At 41.0% G+C, this 14,752-nt stretch overlaps 2 protein-coding genes across 5 annotated transcripts; one reads left to right on the top strand and one right to left on the bottom strand.

Moving 5' to 3' along the window:
* Positions 1–3: 3 nt before the first annotated feature.
* On the bottom strand, positions 4–3,982 carry snrnp48 (small nuclear ribonucleoprotein 48 (U11/U12)). Its single transcript, XM_027002464.3, has 9 exons — positions 3,762–3,982; positions 3,299–3,412; positions 3,148–3,208; positions 2,448–2,528; positions 1,507–1,692; positions 1,169–1,290; positions 841–932; positions 360–500; positions 4–198 (listed from the first exon to the last, which is right to left on the bottom strand). The coding sequence occupies exons 1-9, from the start codon at positions 3,906–3,908 to the stop codon at positions 144–146; spliced, it is 999 nt and encodes a 332-aa protein (XP_026858265.2). The 5' UTR covers positions 3,909–3,982; the 3' UTR covers positions 4–143.
* A 106-nt stretch (positions 3,983–4,088) lies between these two features.
* On the top strand, positions 4,089–14,734 carry pik3r4 (phosphoinositide-3-kinase, regulatory subunit 4). Of its 4 annotated transcripts, none has more exons than XM_081696934.1 (20): positions 4,089–4,327; positions 4,750–5,512; positions 5,595–5,728; positions 5,891–6,500; positions 6,611–6,745; positions 6,944–7,165; positions 7,271–7,444; positions 7,683–7,828; positions 7,970–8,173; positions 8,395–8,596; positions 9,638–9,735; positions 10,692–10,914; positions 11,185–11,350; positions 11,658–11,822; positions 12,621–12,832; positions 12,949–13,080; positions 13,223–13,323; positions 13,428–13,516; positions 13,894–14,014; positions 14,123–14,734. In XM_081696934.1, exons 2-20 carry the CDS (start codon positions 4,795–4,797, stop codon positions 14,291–14,293), a joined length of 4,023 nt encoding a protein of 1,340 aa, XP_081553060.1. In that variant the 5' UTR covers positions 4,089–4,327; positions 4,750–4,794; the 3' UTR covers positions 14,294–14,734. The 4 variants fall into 4 exon arrangements, with proteins under 4 accessions (XP_081553060.1, XP_081553062.1, XP_081553061.1 ...); XM_081696936.1 differs by having other exon boundaries at positions 4,089–4,516; XM_081696935.1 differs by having other exon boundaries at positions 4,089–4,641.
* The last annotated feature ends 18 nt before the right edge of the window (positions 14,735–14,752 follow it).

Raw genomic sequence — 14,752 nt, 5'->3', positions numbered from 1 at the left:
AAGATCAGTTAAGATTTAATTTAATGCACCCAAATAATCTGGAAATTCTTATTCAAACTTCTGCATTGAGAGTTCACGCAGGATCCACAAAAAAACCAAAAATAAAATCCAGCATTCTGACCTAATTACAAACACACAATTCATTACTTCTTCTTCTTCTTTTTCTTGTGATGCCTCTCTTCAGAAGAACGGGAACCCCTATATACAAAAGGACAGGAAAGGGTTGAAATTAAAATTAGCAACACGGGATAACATTATGAGGAAGATGATTAGAGACACATAATGAATGACCAGTGAAAAACACTGCTGCTTCCATATATGACAAGAACTAAACGTGCAGATGGGCCCCTGAGCCTCACCTCCTCCTGTTTCTGCTCTCCTTATCTTGGCTCTGCTGGCGACTGCGCTTCCGCTTGTGGCGGGAGCTGAACTTCTCCCTGCTGCTTGTGTGGGACTCCCGCGACTCAGCAGACGCAGCGCGGCCTTCGTCTGATGGTCTCCTGCATACCGCAGATGTCAAACTGAGTGACCAACAGGATACAGCATACCCATCATCTTATGAGGACAGGACAATGCAGGAGTGTGCAGTTTGCATGAATGCCTGCTCAGGGAACAGCTGGACAGGTAACAATTACACTTAATGTAGTGGCTGCTGCCACAGAGCCTGCTAAGAACAGACAACAACCACAGCTGAAGCAGCAGCTACTTTTACTGGATAAAAAAGTGGTAATCCTTCTTTAAAAAAAAACAAAAAAACAAAAAACAATCCGACAATGAAGTAGCTCAGGCTACTTCACCAAGATTATTATCTTTGAAAGGGTGTGGCATAATTCACGTTACCTATATTGTAATATTTTGTTCTCTTCCTCTCTTTCCTGCTGCCACAGTCTCGCCAGCTCCCCAGAGTGGACATCAATCACTTCACGAATAACCTGTGGAATTAGTAGCACACAGGTGAATACAGACTGCTACATGGACCTCTGCTGTACCAAAGACTTTTTTTCTCCCTCACTCTCATTTTTATTGCAAGTACATAAACAGGGCTGATAACACGAAACTTCATTTAATTGGCTTACTTTTCGAGCCATGAACTATGTAACTGATCTTGCAGGCTGTATCTTGGCATATCAGGCCCACAAGGTGGGAAAAGAAGAGCTAGAATTCTGACCTCAGTGTAAGATTTCTTGGTGATGTGAACATTTTTTGCCCTGTATGACTGGCGTCGTCTCCTGTAGTCCCTCATCTCAGCCAAGACCTCGAGGTGAGACTTTGGGCCACTTTGCTCCTCATCTATGTTTATCAAAGAGATTTTACAGAGGGGGCTTCACAAAACAGGAATATGTCTTAATAAAACCCACAGTTTTTTTTTTAAACAAAGACCCAGGAAACTTTCAGACAGTTTTTTCAGTACTTGGTCTGTTATTGGTAAATGTTTACTATTTAAATTCACAGTATGTGCATGGAAATCAAGTTTAATGTGTTAAAGGTCAGACACTCAAATGATACCTTTATTAAGCTTAGAAACAAGATCCACATACAGATCCTCATTGCTGGATGATTGTGCCTTTGCACCCTGCTGCATGGCCACTTGTATAACATGATCATACAAGGCCAATCGGTCAGCAACAGTGAGGTCACATATTGATCGCTTGTGGTTCTGAGGAACTTCCACAGGTTCAGTGGAGTAATCACCTTAACACAAAACAGGAAGTTTTAAACATACTGGCTTCAAGGAGAGTATTCATAAATGAACAGAGAACTTTCTTCCTATAACCACCAAATGAGCAATGTACAAAGTGAAGGCTCACAAAATTATATAATTTACTGAACACTACAAAAAAGTAATAGCATCTCCAAATCATGATTTTACAAAAAAGTATGGACTCTGTTTGCATCTGTGTGTACATTTTCTTATTCTCACAACCTTTGTGAGAGCATAAAGCTGTAATGGTCCTAATGTCAGGGAAAAAATACTGATGTGAAAAAGGATATTTTCAAAAGGATACAGCAAGTATGAGTGGAAAAATGTCTTGACCAGACAGCCTCTAATACTCACCCCTGTTACTAGAAAAAATACAGAATACAGATAAATGATAACAGTACTGGATTAAGACATCCTTAACTATGAGAAAGCAAAACAAAAAGTCTTAGAAAAAAAATTCTGCTGCAACTAAAATATTTGGCTGAAAAAGGTTCAAAAATCACTTAAGTCAATAACCAGTAAATCATGCATTCAACAGAATTTCCAAATGCATCCTGCCGTTTCTCTCATCTACAGTCATGTCCAGAATAACTGTAGTCATACAATCATAAAGGTCTTTGAGGTAAGGTTTTTTGTATTCATCCTAAAAGAGTAGATTTACATTCATACTTCAAAATGTAAGTAGCCAAAAAACTGTGTGCTCACAGTGAGATATCACAGAGTAGATCCTTGGTTTAGAACTTACTTTGGCAGTATGCTCCTGCAGACTGAAGGGGAGGGGCAATTGCACAAGCTTGCAGGATTACTTCATGTTGTGTATGTTTATCTGTTACAAGGTTAGAATAACAATTACAATGCATGGTTGTAAACCTCTCTCTGGTACTTGGAACATACACTCGCTAACAATATAAGAAATACCTTGTCTGTACACAGTTATGGTCTGGAGTCTATTGGCACAGTCTATTAGATATCCTGTAGCTCTTCATATATGGTCAGTTTCTGACCATAGGACTGCTTCTTGCTTGGTGTGTTTGAGAGGTGGACTGCTCTCATTTCAGCAGTGACACATACTCATAAAAACACCAGCAAGACTGCAGTACCTGTAACAGCTAAATAATCCTAACCAAGATAGCACCATGTCAGTAGCTAGGGGCAAGCAAAAAAAATATCAGCATGTTGATAATAGTCTGCCACCCAAAAATATCCATGTAACAGCTGTTTATTGTCAGAAAACGACCAGTGAAGAACAGAGTATAAGGTGGCTGATGGCCTGTGCAGATCAACATGTCAAAGTTGCTTGAGAGTATCGTTCATTGCATTGTGTGTTTACTCAATGCACTCTGTCCCAGCCACCCTTATTACTCCATTACAAGAGGAAAAAAAAAAAAAAAAAAAAGAGCGAGAGACTTCCTTAAAACGTCACTCCCTTTGAGCGGACAACTCACCTACATTTATGCTGGGAACATTTGCCCTCTCATAGCAAAAGGATGGATCGTACATCTCTGCCTGTGTTCATACAAGAAGCAAGGATTTAGTGTGACGGGGAGACATGTCTGCACGTAACACAGGCAACACAAAGTGAAATGTTGATTTTACCTGTTCCTCTTTGGAGTATCCTAACTGGACGAGCTGACAGTTTGCTTTGTGTTTTTCCATGCTCCCACTACGAACAGTGTGATTTGTATCGTAGGAACAAACCTCCATCTTTTCCTGGTACAAAGACCATAAAGGAACATTTTAGATTGCTTCAAGCAATACATTAAGTATTCTAAATTAATAAATGTATGAAAAATTACAAACCTGGTTAATTAGGTAGCTAGATTATCTAACTAATAAGGCAGCGTTAGCTAGCTACCTACTAACTTACGTAACCTAGAGTTAAGTTTAATTTTAAAAAATACATTATTAGTACATTTTCTTCCACACATAATAAGATGCTATATCTAGAACATTTCAATCTAGCTAATATGAGCCATAACTTAGATTTATTCCTATAGCTAGCTGCATTCGACAATTGCCATTGTAAGATAGCATTAGCTTGTTAGCTAGCTAACGTTACCAAGGAGTATGACTCCAAATCCGGATTCCATTCCAGTGCATTAAAGAGCTCTGCCAGTTGTGTACGACAGTTTTCCGTAAATTCTGTCAGCTCGTGCAAACTCCGTAACCGATCCTCTAGTGCTTCTGTGGTAAACGTTTCACACATTTCGCCCGTGAACAGAACCAATAGCACGAACCAAAAAGTTTCGGTTTTGATACGTTGAACGTCGCATGATCCGGAAGAACTAAACTTCCGCGTTCCGGTTTATTGTACAGATCCAGGATCAGTTTATTTCAAGATTCGACCCAATGCAGCAGCACGGGTAGTATGTTGAAGAATTCTCAGATCAGCGACGGGGAAGCTCAATCAACGACTATTATCGACTATATATATCAATACATCAAGCAACACCCCGTGTGTTGGATCTAATATTCAAAATTTGTTAAGATATGACATATTTTGTCAGGCATTAGGTTGAAATGGGAGCGTCTAGCCGTTAATTTATGTTTTCAAGGTGATAACAGCTCCGTCATCACAAAACTAACTAGCTAGCTAGCTAATCTTGCGGACTGAACTGAAAGAAGGTAAACAACTGAGCAAGGCTATCGACCTCACGTTCCCATTATAGCTGGTTAGCTAGCTGTTAAACATGTTCATGCAGAATGGCAATGTTATAAACATACTAGATGCTTATAGTTTAGAAACAGGGAGTCAGGTTCTCTCAGGTTGTCGTTTTGTCATACGTAGCTAGAGAACTTGACTATGTTTTGAAGGTAAGGCATTACAATAAATTTAGCTAAATAGCTATCTATCCATTAGCCTGCTGATTTCAGAAGCTCAGGAAGGTCTTAAAGCTGTGCAAGTCATTGAGATATTTCAGCGTTTCACGTTTGTAAAGGTTGAGTCGACTTCATAGTCCTTTTTTGTATTTTAAAGTAGAATCTAACCTCTGTCTGAAATCATAATAAATTATAAAAAGTTTGTTTTTACATTTTCTCGTCATCAGATTAGGATCCGACTTTGGACAATTCATATAAAACCTAAAAGAAACATGGGAAATCAGTTGGCTGGAATCGCTCCCTCACAGATATTGTCTGTTGACAGCTACTTCTCAGACATCCATGATTATGAATATGATAAAAGTCTTGGCAGCACCAGATTTTTCAAGGTGGCCAGAGCGAAGCACAGAGAGGGTTTAGTGGTGGTGAAGGTCTTTGCCATTCAGGACCCCTCACTTCCCTTAAGCAGCTACAAGCAAGAGCTAGAGGAACTGAAGATCAGACTACACTCTTGTCAAAACTGTTTGCCCTTTCAGAAGGCCACGCTCACAGAGAAAGCTGCCATGCTCTTTCGGCAATATGTTCGTGACAACCTATATGATCGAATCAGCACACGGCCGTTCCTCAACAATGTGGAGAAGAAATGGATTGCATTTCAGATCCTTAATGCTGTTGATCAGGCCCATAAATCAGGTGTGCGGCATGGTGACATTAAGACAGAGAATGTTATGGTGACAAGTTGGAACTGGGTGCTGCTTACAGACTTTGCTAGTTTTAAACCAACATATTTACCTGAGGACAATCCAGCAGACTTCAACTACTTCTTTGATACATCCCGGAGGAGGACATGCTATATAGCACCAGAGAGGTTTGTGGATGGTAGTATGTTTGGCACAGAGAGTGACCAGACCATTCCGCTTGTGGATCTCACTAGTAATAGCCAGAGGACCAGAGGGGAGCTCAAACAGCCCATGGACATTTTCTCTGCTGGTACAATTTAGTTTTGTAGTTATTTCTTTAATTACTTATTGGAAGCTATGTATGGCTTTCTCATTATGTTTTTGTTTTTTAGGATGTGTTATCGCTGAACTGTTCACAGAAGGGGTCCCACTTTTTGATCTGTCACAGTTGCTGGCCTATCGCAAGGGACATTTTCAAACCGAACAAGTTCTAATGAAAATTGAAGACCAAAATATTAGAGAACTGGTACTTTTAATATGTTTATTCACATTCACATATTTAACATTTTTTTTCATTTATTAATTCGGCTACCTTTCATGCAACAACTTGAGTATTTTGCCACCTTTTAACATAATCAATATACAGACATTTCTGTGTGTTTGTTTGTATGTATGACATTCTGCATAGGTGGCACAGATGGTGCAACGAGAACCTGAAAAACGTTTGACAGCTGAAGATTACTTGAAACAGCAACGAGGCAAAGCCTTCCCAGATATCTTCTATACCTTCCTTCAACCTTATATGGCTCAGTTTGCTAAAGAGACATTCCAGTCTGCAGACGAGCGGGTGTTAGTCGTTCGAAAAGACCTGGACAATATCCTTCACAACCTGTGTGGAGGAGGGCACATGGGGAAGGCTGAGAAACAAGAGAAGGCATCCCAGGAGCTTGGATCTGCCAAAGAACATGGGCTGGTAGTTCTTGTGTCAGTCATTACCTCCTGTCTGCAAACCCTGCGCTCCTGTGACTCCAAGCTGGCAGCGCTGGAGCTGGTGCTGCACTTGGCCAGCCGGCTAAGTGTGGAGATACTGCTGGACCGAATCACCCCTTACTTACTGCATTTCTGCAATGACTCTGTGCCTCGTGTGAGGGCAGAAGCTGTGCGCACATTGACCAAAGTGCTGGCACTGGTCAAAGAAGTTCCCCGCAATGATGTCAACATTTACCCTGAGTACATACTGCCTGGCATTGCACATCTAGCCCAAGATGAGGCCACTATTGTCAGACTTGCTTATGCAGGTAATGGCAAACTAGGGCAGAGAAATGAATGCAATGCATAATCCTGTATTTCTAAAACAAATGAGCAACCATTTTATTGTTTAACTGATTTTATATGATTTGTCTGTTAGAGAACATCGCCCACCTGGCTGAGACAGCACTGCGTTTTCTTGAGCTGGTGCAGGAGAATAATCTCAACTCTGAACAGGACCTAAATGGAGAAGATGCTGAGGAAACTCTTCATCCCAATGAAAACTATGATTCAGGTATCTGTCCATTCAGAAGACACTTTTTAAATCTACATAAATTTCAGGATTTTAAATAATTCTCATTACGTGAGCATGTTACTCACATTCCTGTGATATTAAAAAATGACATCAGTTATACTGAAGAGTTCTGAGCCAGTTGCAGATTAAAATATTCTCAAACAAAAGCTATTGATGTGCTCTATCCTTTTGTCACAGAGCTGCAGGCATTGCATGAGATGGTTCAGCAGAAGGTGGTGACACTCCTCAGCGACCCTGAGAACATTGTGAAGCAGACGCTAATGGAGAACGGCATCACACGCCTCTGTGTGTTCTTCGGCAGGCAGAAGGCTAACGATGTGCTCCTCTCTCATATGATCACCTTTCTTAATGACAAGAATGACTGGCATCTGCGTGGAGCCTTCTTTGACAGTATTGTGGGTAAGTTTTTATCAATGTTTATTGATAGATGTTACTGAAATGTGGCCTTAGACACACACTGGGAAGGAGTCCAAATATGACTTCCAGCGTCTACTTCGGCTGCAGGTGTAGCTGCCTATGTGGGGTGGCAAAGCTCATCCATCCTGAAGCCGTTGCTACAGCAGGGTCTGAGCGATGTGGAGGAGTTTGTCATCTATAAGGCTCTCAATGCTCTGACCTGCATGTGCCAGCTGGGACTACTGCAGAAGCCACACATCTATGAGTTTGTTAGTGACATTGGTGAGAGAGCTTGTTTATGTTCATAACTAGTTATAAAGTGGACATTAGCGAGATGTAGATTTCTATCAAAATTATGTATGGATGAACTGATTTCAGTGATGATGAGGCTATAACTTATGACAAGTAGTGAGCATGCAGTGCAATTGACAGCCCAGGTTGGGAAGTAATTCCCTGTGATTCAAATACATTTTTAAAATTATTAAGAAAAAAAGAGACATTGTGTCTGTTGTCCTGCCAGCTCCATTCTTGTGCCATCCAAATCTGTGGATACGTTATGGAGCTGTGGGCTTCATCACTGTGGTTGCACAGCATCTGAACATTGCTGATGTGTACTGCAAGCTCATGCCTCACCTCAGCCCTTTCATTACCCAGCCTATTATACAGGTGAGACTTGCATATCAATCAAAAAATGAATCAATCAATGCACAAATACAAATTGTTACAATAAAACCAATTTATGATTATACTGGAGTAATCTCTAGTCTTATTACTTAGCAACAAATAATTTTCTTTGTTCTTTGACAGATTGATAAGGAAATAGTTCTTCTGAGTGTGCTTAAAGAGCCTGTGAGTCGTTCTATCTTTGATTATGCACTCCGCTCCAAAGACATTAGCAGCCTCTTTCGACATCTGCTGCTCCGTCAAAAGAAACGTGGTGGCTCTATTCCTGAGTGTCCTATTCCTGAGGATCCTGCCATTGCACAACTGCTTAAGAAGCTTCTATCGCAGGTCAGAGAAGTCCTGTCTGACCTCTTTGTACTAGAAGGGTTGTAACAAAAAAATGGTGGTCTTATACATAGGTTTATTTAGCAGCTGTTGGATAGAACAGGTTTTCAAACTAGAAGTTTAATGGCCTCTGGAAAGATGTCAACCTTTGCCTTAGGTCTTACTATGGTTCTTCATGGTCAGCACCAGTGTTAGCACACCTCTTCTGCTTGAATCTCTCCTAGGGAATGACGGAGGCTGAGGAGGACAAGCTTCTAGCCCTGAAGGACTTCATGCTTAAATCCAGCAAGGCCAAGGCCAACATCATTGACCAGACCCACCTCAGTGATGGTGCCCATGGTGGAGTCATCGACCTTTCCACGCTGGGGATCACCGGCCGACAGGTGGACCTGGTTAGACCCAAGCAGGAGTCTGAGGACAAGAGAGGTAGACAGCCTTTTGAGTTGCTGAGTAGTTATTTTTTTATATTTGGAATGCAGATTAATATATCATGTTTCTTCATTTGTTTGCAGACTTCTTTGCAGACATCTCTGCTGTTTCTGGTATTACTTAGATATTGATGTGCATGGCTCTCTTTGAAGTAATCATTTTATCCTGTCACAAAAAATAACTCACTATTATTGTGTTTTGGCAATAAACCTACAGATGTGCTATGGAAATCTCCAATCTGATGCGATGTTGTCCCAAATCTTGCATGTGATTTTCTCTTTTTAAAGTATAGGCTAATTACTATCAGAACCTCTTTTTAAAAGACTGCTTTTAAAGTTGCGTTTAGTTTCTGTGGGTTGTAGCTCAAAACATAAAGCTTATTTTGGTGCATAAGTTCTTGAACAGTGCAACAAATATGAGTATTTTTCAGTCAAGACCTATGTAAGAGCTTTTATTCAGTTTGTTTATAAAGTTCTACACTGTTGAGTTTATTATTTATAGATGCCTGTCTGTACTGGATTTCACTACTCACACTGAATTCCTTGTTAAATGACATTTATTATGTATTAAATCAGTGGGTTAACCTCTAACTCCTGTATCATGTATGATCCTGTCTCAGAAGCCCCCATATCCACTCTATTCTTCAAGAAGATTGCTGCATAAACTATAAAAAAAGCGTAGGCAGGCTTGGCTATTTATAATGATTTTAGTCATTGTTTAGTTGGAATGATTACCGTCAGATTGTAGTACATATGAAGGCTTACATAATTTATTTGCCATGGTTACCATCACATTTGGACGCAATGATAAATTGAACTGATCAGATTAGGGGCCATTGTTTATTGTTTCATACTGGTTGCTTGACAATGTGTTAAACTGTAAAATCTCAGTTTTATTTTGCGGAACAACAAAGAAAAGTATTAAAAGGAATTTGAGGTTGATCAGCTTTAATATGTAGAGACTCAGTTATATTTTTGTAACAGTTTTATTTTTGGTTCGAATTGATTATTTATTTATTTTTAATCTGTTTTTTACTAGCCCGTAAACACACGAAGCAGGACTCTAGCCTGAATGAGGAGTGGAAGAACATGTTTGGTTCCCTGGACCCGCCTACCACGACGCCATCACTGGCAATGGTAGCTACAGTTCTAGTTCTGAGTGTTGCTGGGCGAACAGATGGAACTCTGGCTGGAGGGTGCATGAAATCTGAGAGTTCCACACAAGCTCTTAACATCCCTCATGTTCCATCCTCAGCCCAGGTCGAGCGCTGAGCTGACTGCACCCTCTCCCCACCCTCTCCTCCTTCTCACTACCCACCTCATCCCTTTCCATTCTGATGTGTCTGCTTTATCCTTTTATATCTTTTTAAACCCCACCCCCCAACAGCTGTGTATGTGTGTTCATGCTCACTTATTACCTCCATCCATGTGCTTTCAGCCTACGTTAATGAGTGATTGTCCTTCTAATACTTTTACTTGCTGCATCATTAGTTGTACTGAAGATCTAATTAAAATCTGATTTTCCGCTTAGTGCAGAGGTTCCCTATTGAGACCATGGAGCCCCCAGTCCATCAACATACATATTACTGTTTCAGCTTCCAAAGCAACTTAATTGTTGAATTATTTAATAATAGTTCTAATGAAGAGCTCTGCAGCTTCCCACTGCCTGGGCTGGAGTGGGCCACTACTAAAGGATGCTCTCTTCTGCATTCTGCATTCATCAGGGCATTCAGTGACCACAAGGCATGCTTTGCAGCATGTTTAGCTACTGAATACAAGGCCAGTTCATATACAGGACATGCTGCAACAGAATAAAAACCTGATCTGGCTGTTGCTGCTCATTAGATTGAGAACATCTGGCTCAGTGTGTTTTTGACATCCATGCCTAATTCCCCCATACATGTCCTGTCCTGTGTCTCGACTACAATGACTGCAGTGTGCCAGTAATGACAGTACAGTTTGTCTTTAGTTAGCTCCTATAAGGCCCTGTGTCTTAAGTTCTTGAGCCAACCATGTAAAGAAGGATCCTAGGATCTAATTAAATAGCCCTGATCAACACTAAACTAAGGCCTCTCCCTCTGTCCTTATTTTAGATGCCTGAAAGCGGAGCACCTCAGCCCTGGAAACCCATAGCACTCCCTGCAGTTCAGGTGGTGCAGTCGATGAGCGGCGCATCCACCTACCAGCGGCGCGTGACCACATGTAAAGTGGAGCTGCAGCAGTTGGTGCAGCAGAAGAGGGAGCAGTGTAACTCCGAGCGTATGGCCAAGCAGATGATGGAGAGTGCTGAGTGGGAAAGCAGACCTCCACTGCCAGGTTCACAGTTATCACTGGGCTCGCCTTCTACCATCTAGGAGTGTTTAGTTAAGATCTTGATCTGGATTAAGAGATATGGATTGTAGTCTCTCTGCCAACAAATAAATTGCTTATATTTTTATGGCTTGTAGATGTCTCCAGATATTAAATTTTATTTTAAAATGATTATTGTTGTTATTATTAACAATTTCACAGTTCAGTTCTTACAGTTGTCTCATATAAGGTTATTTATTACTGCCTGTGTGGTGCTCATAAGTATTGTGTTTGTAGGATGGCATCCAAAAGGTCTGCTAGTAGCCCATCTCCATGAGCATAAGTCTGCTGTGAACCGAATCCGGGTGTCTGATGAACACTCCATCTTTGCCACATGCTCTAATGATGGAACTGTGAAGATCTGGGACAGCCAGAAAATGGAGGGCAAGACCACTACCACACGGTAGCCTTAATTAAACTCTTTTTTTTTTTTTTTTTAATCAGGTTACTTTTTTTTTGGTAACATTAATAAATCTGATTTGTTTAAAGAAATAGCAAATGCTTCTTAGTAATTTTTAGTCTTAGTAATTTATCATAGTAATTCATTTTTTTATATGCAAGGCAAAAATATATTTGGAATATTTCCATGACAGTTATTCAAGGGCTGAGGATTGAGTAATGTCTTGATTTGTTTGTTTTTGTTTTTTTTGTACAAGGGGAAAAAAAAGGTTTATGTAATGTAATGGGAGTGTGCTGAACTTTCATTTCAGGTCAGTGCTGACATACTCCCGTATTGGTGGTCATGTGAAAACCTTGACCTTTTGTCAGGGATCACATTACATTGCTACCGCTTCAGACAATGGCTCCATCCAGCTGCTCGCAGTCGAGGCCAACAAACCGCCCAAATCCCCAAAGGTGCAGCCCTGTCAGACCAGGTAGGCCTGCTACTTCAAGTATACTTTTAACATTGTTAAATTCATACATATGTGAAATGATATCATAGTCATTTTCATAGTTGTATATTTTAATTTATATTTGTTTTTAAAATATCAAATAAAAAGTGTTTCATAGATCAAATGGGATTAAATTACCAACATTTGTTCCAAATATCTGAGGAATATAATATGATTAATTTTTGGTATAATGTCACAAATGCATGAAACAGAGGGGAATGCTCTGGAATGAGGAGTGGCTTTTCAGAAAGTCATAGAGTATGTATTCTGTCTTTCTCCAAGATCTTTCCGATGCAGCTATATTCCACGATCTTAACACATACTAAAGGCATGTGTTTTTGCCCATGTAGAAAGGCCCATATTGGAATTGCATGGTAGCATCTGTTAAGCACTACATCAAGAGTGGTTTGTTAAACATGTTAGAAGTTGTTAAACCCTCTATAAACATGTAGTAAACACACACACACACACACACACACACACACACACAAAAGCATATATTGAGGAGCATTTTTGTGAAGAAAGATTTCTATGCAGTAGACATTGAGAGGGTTTTCACTCACATAAGTGGGGAGTGGGAACTACAAAACCCAGAGCACAGTGAGAGTGCACTGATTAGGTAATGCTTTGAGCGGGCAGTGGAAACTGCTGCTGGTCCACTCCACTCAATACTCTGTTGATGGCCACGATGCCTCAAAATCTTAATCTTAACTAGCTCACCTTTAAACAAAGCTGTCTGTCTTATACAGTCATGTGTATAAGCCAGTCTGTGTTTGGCAGGTTCCTGGACCTGAAGGAGGATGGCTGTGTGGTCGACATGCATCACTTTAACTCCGGGGCCCAATCTGTGCTGGCCTATGCTACGGTCAATGGCACCCTGTGTGGCTGGGACCTGCGCAGCAACACCAACACCTGGACCCTTCGCCATGACCTGCGCCTCGGCCTCATCACCTCCTTCGCTGTGGACATGCACCAGTGTTGGCTGTGTGTGGGTGAGTATGCCATCCAGCATCTTCCAAGTGCTGTTAAAGGGCTCTACTCGGCTTCTTTCAGTTAACCGTCATATTTTTTTCCTGGTAAAAAAATAATCACACTTAATCATTTACAGGTACAAGTAATGGCACAATGGCATGTTGGGATATGCGGTTCCAGCTGCCAATCTCCAACCACTCCCATCCAGCCCGAGCTCGAATCAGACGCCTGCTCATGCACCCACTCTACCAGTCCTCTGTCATTGCAGGTGACAAAACGGTCAAAAAAGTTCTAAATGATTGATCTTACTTATATAATTTGAAATGGAGAGCAAGAGCAGGCCTCTATTTTGCAATAGCCATAGAGACAATAATGATTGCAGTGTATAATGTTTTCCCTGTTTTCTTCAGCTGTCCAAGGGAACAATGAAGTGTCCATGTGGGACATGGAGACAGGAGACAGAAAGTTTACTCTGTGGGCCAGCTCTGCTCCCCCCCTCTCAGAGATGCAGGCATGTAGTCAAATCTTACTTTAACAAATGCCACAGGTTCTTCGTATTGACTTTAGTTCAGGTTAGCCTGCTGCTCATATTGGACTCTACTTCCTCCCTCATAGCCGTCACCTCACAGCGTGCATGGCATATACTGCAGCCCTGCTGATGGCAACCCCCTTCTACTCACTGCTGGATCAGACATGAGAATAAGGTATGCTGGGTTAATCTCTTTAACAGTGGAAGTGGATTGCACAATAGATTCTTATTCTGAAGTGAAAATTTGCTTTTAGTTAAAAGAGGGCACTTCACTGGAATGATTTGTGTTACGCTTCTTGAAGTGAGGCTGTAGGTTGGATGCATAGTTGGGTAGCATGACTGGGAAATAATCTCTGGGGTAGGCACACTAGTTTGTCTTTGTGTGGAGTGTTGTACATTTTCTAGAACACAGGCCATTCACCTTTGGGACAGGTGAAATACAGCATCTTACCTTAAGTGCTCTGGGGAAATGCTGATTTTTTTTAAATTTTTTTTTGTCATTTAATATGCCAGTTGAGATTATTTATCCTGTTTTATGAATGATGTCCTCAGATTCTGGGACCTTGCGTACCCAGAAAGGTCCTACATTGTTGCTGGTGGTGCCAATGACTCCTTACACTGCCCCTCCGTGTTCTACAACCGCAAGATTATTGAGGGAACAGAAGTAGTACAGGTTTGATGCCTTTGGATTTTCTAAGGGTTTCCCTGCCTCATTTATACTATTTATCTGGTTAATTTGGCATTATTTTACTTAACATTTTGTCCCCTCCTGCCTTGACAGGAGATCCATAGTAAGCAGAAGAGTGGCTCCACCGAGGACACCCCTCGCAGAGGCCCAGAGTCTCTGCCTGTGGGCCACCATGACATCATTACTGACATCGCCACCTTCCAGACCACCCAGGGCTTCATAGTAACCTCCTCTAGAGATGGCATAGTTAAAGTGTGGAAGTGAGAGGCACTGCTGATGTTCCGGTCACATAGAGTTCAAAGGTGCAATGTGCAATGTTCATCTCAAGATCACATCATATTGGGATTGTCCAAGATGCCAACTAGTTTTGCATGTGGAGAAGCAGCAAGTTAATACAAATACTACTACATACAGGTGTGTAATGTTTTTTTCTTCTTCTTGTGAATACGTGAAAAATGTAATTGCGACATACAGCATAGCCAGACATATACAGCATAGCCAGACATAGTAAACCAAATACAGACCTTCTTTTAGTTTAGAGAATGGTTGGTAGCCATCAGAATTTCAGCTCTCTGAAGTGCAAATAAGCAGATGCACTGTGGAAGGACAGTCTACCGATGTGATTAGAGGATAGCTGAGGACTGCTGATTTATTTATTGTGTTTTGGTCATTGATATTCTGAAATAAAGATGATCAGTAAACATGTTCATGACTTTAAGACAA

Source organism: Electrophorus electricus, chromosome 14 (assembly GCF_041902795.1).
Source record: "Electrophorus electricus isolate QZ-2024a chromosome 14, ASM4190279v1, whole genome shotgun sequence".
Taxonomy (NCBI): domain Eukaryota; kingdom Metazoa; phylum Chordata; class Actinopteri; order Gymnotiformes; family Gymnotidae; genus Electrophorus; species Electrophorus electricus.
Note: the sequence above shows the minus strand (reverse complement) of the source record. Positions and strands in the feature narration are given on the sequence as shown.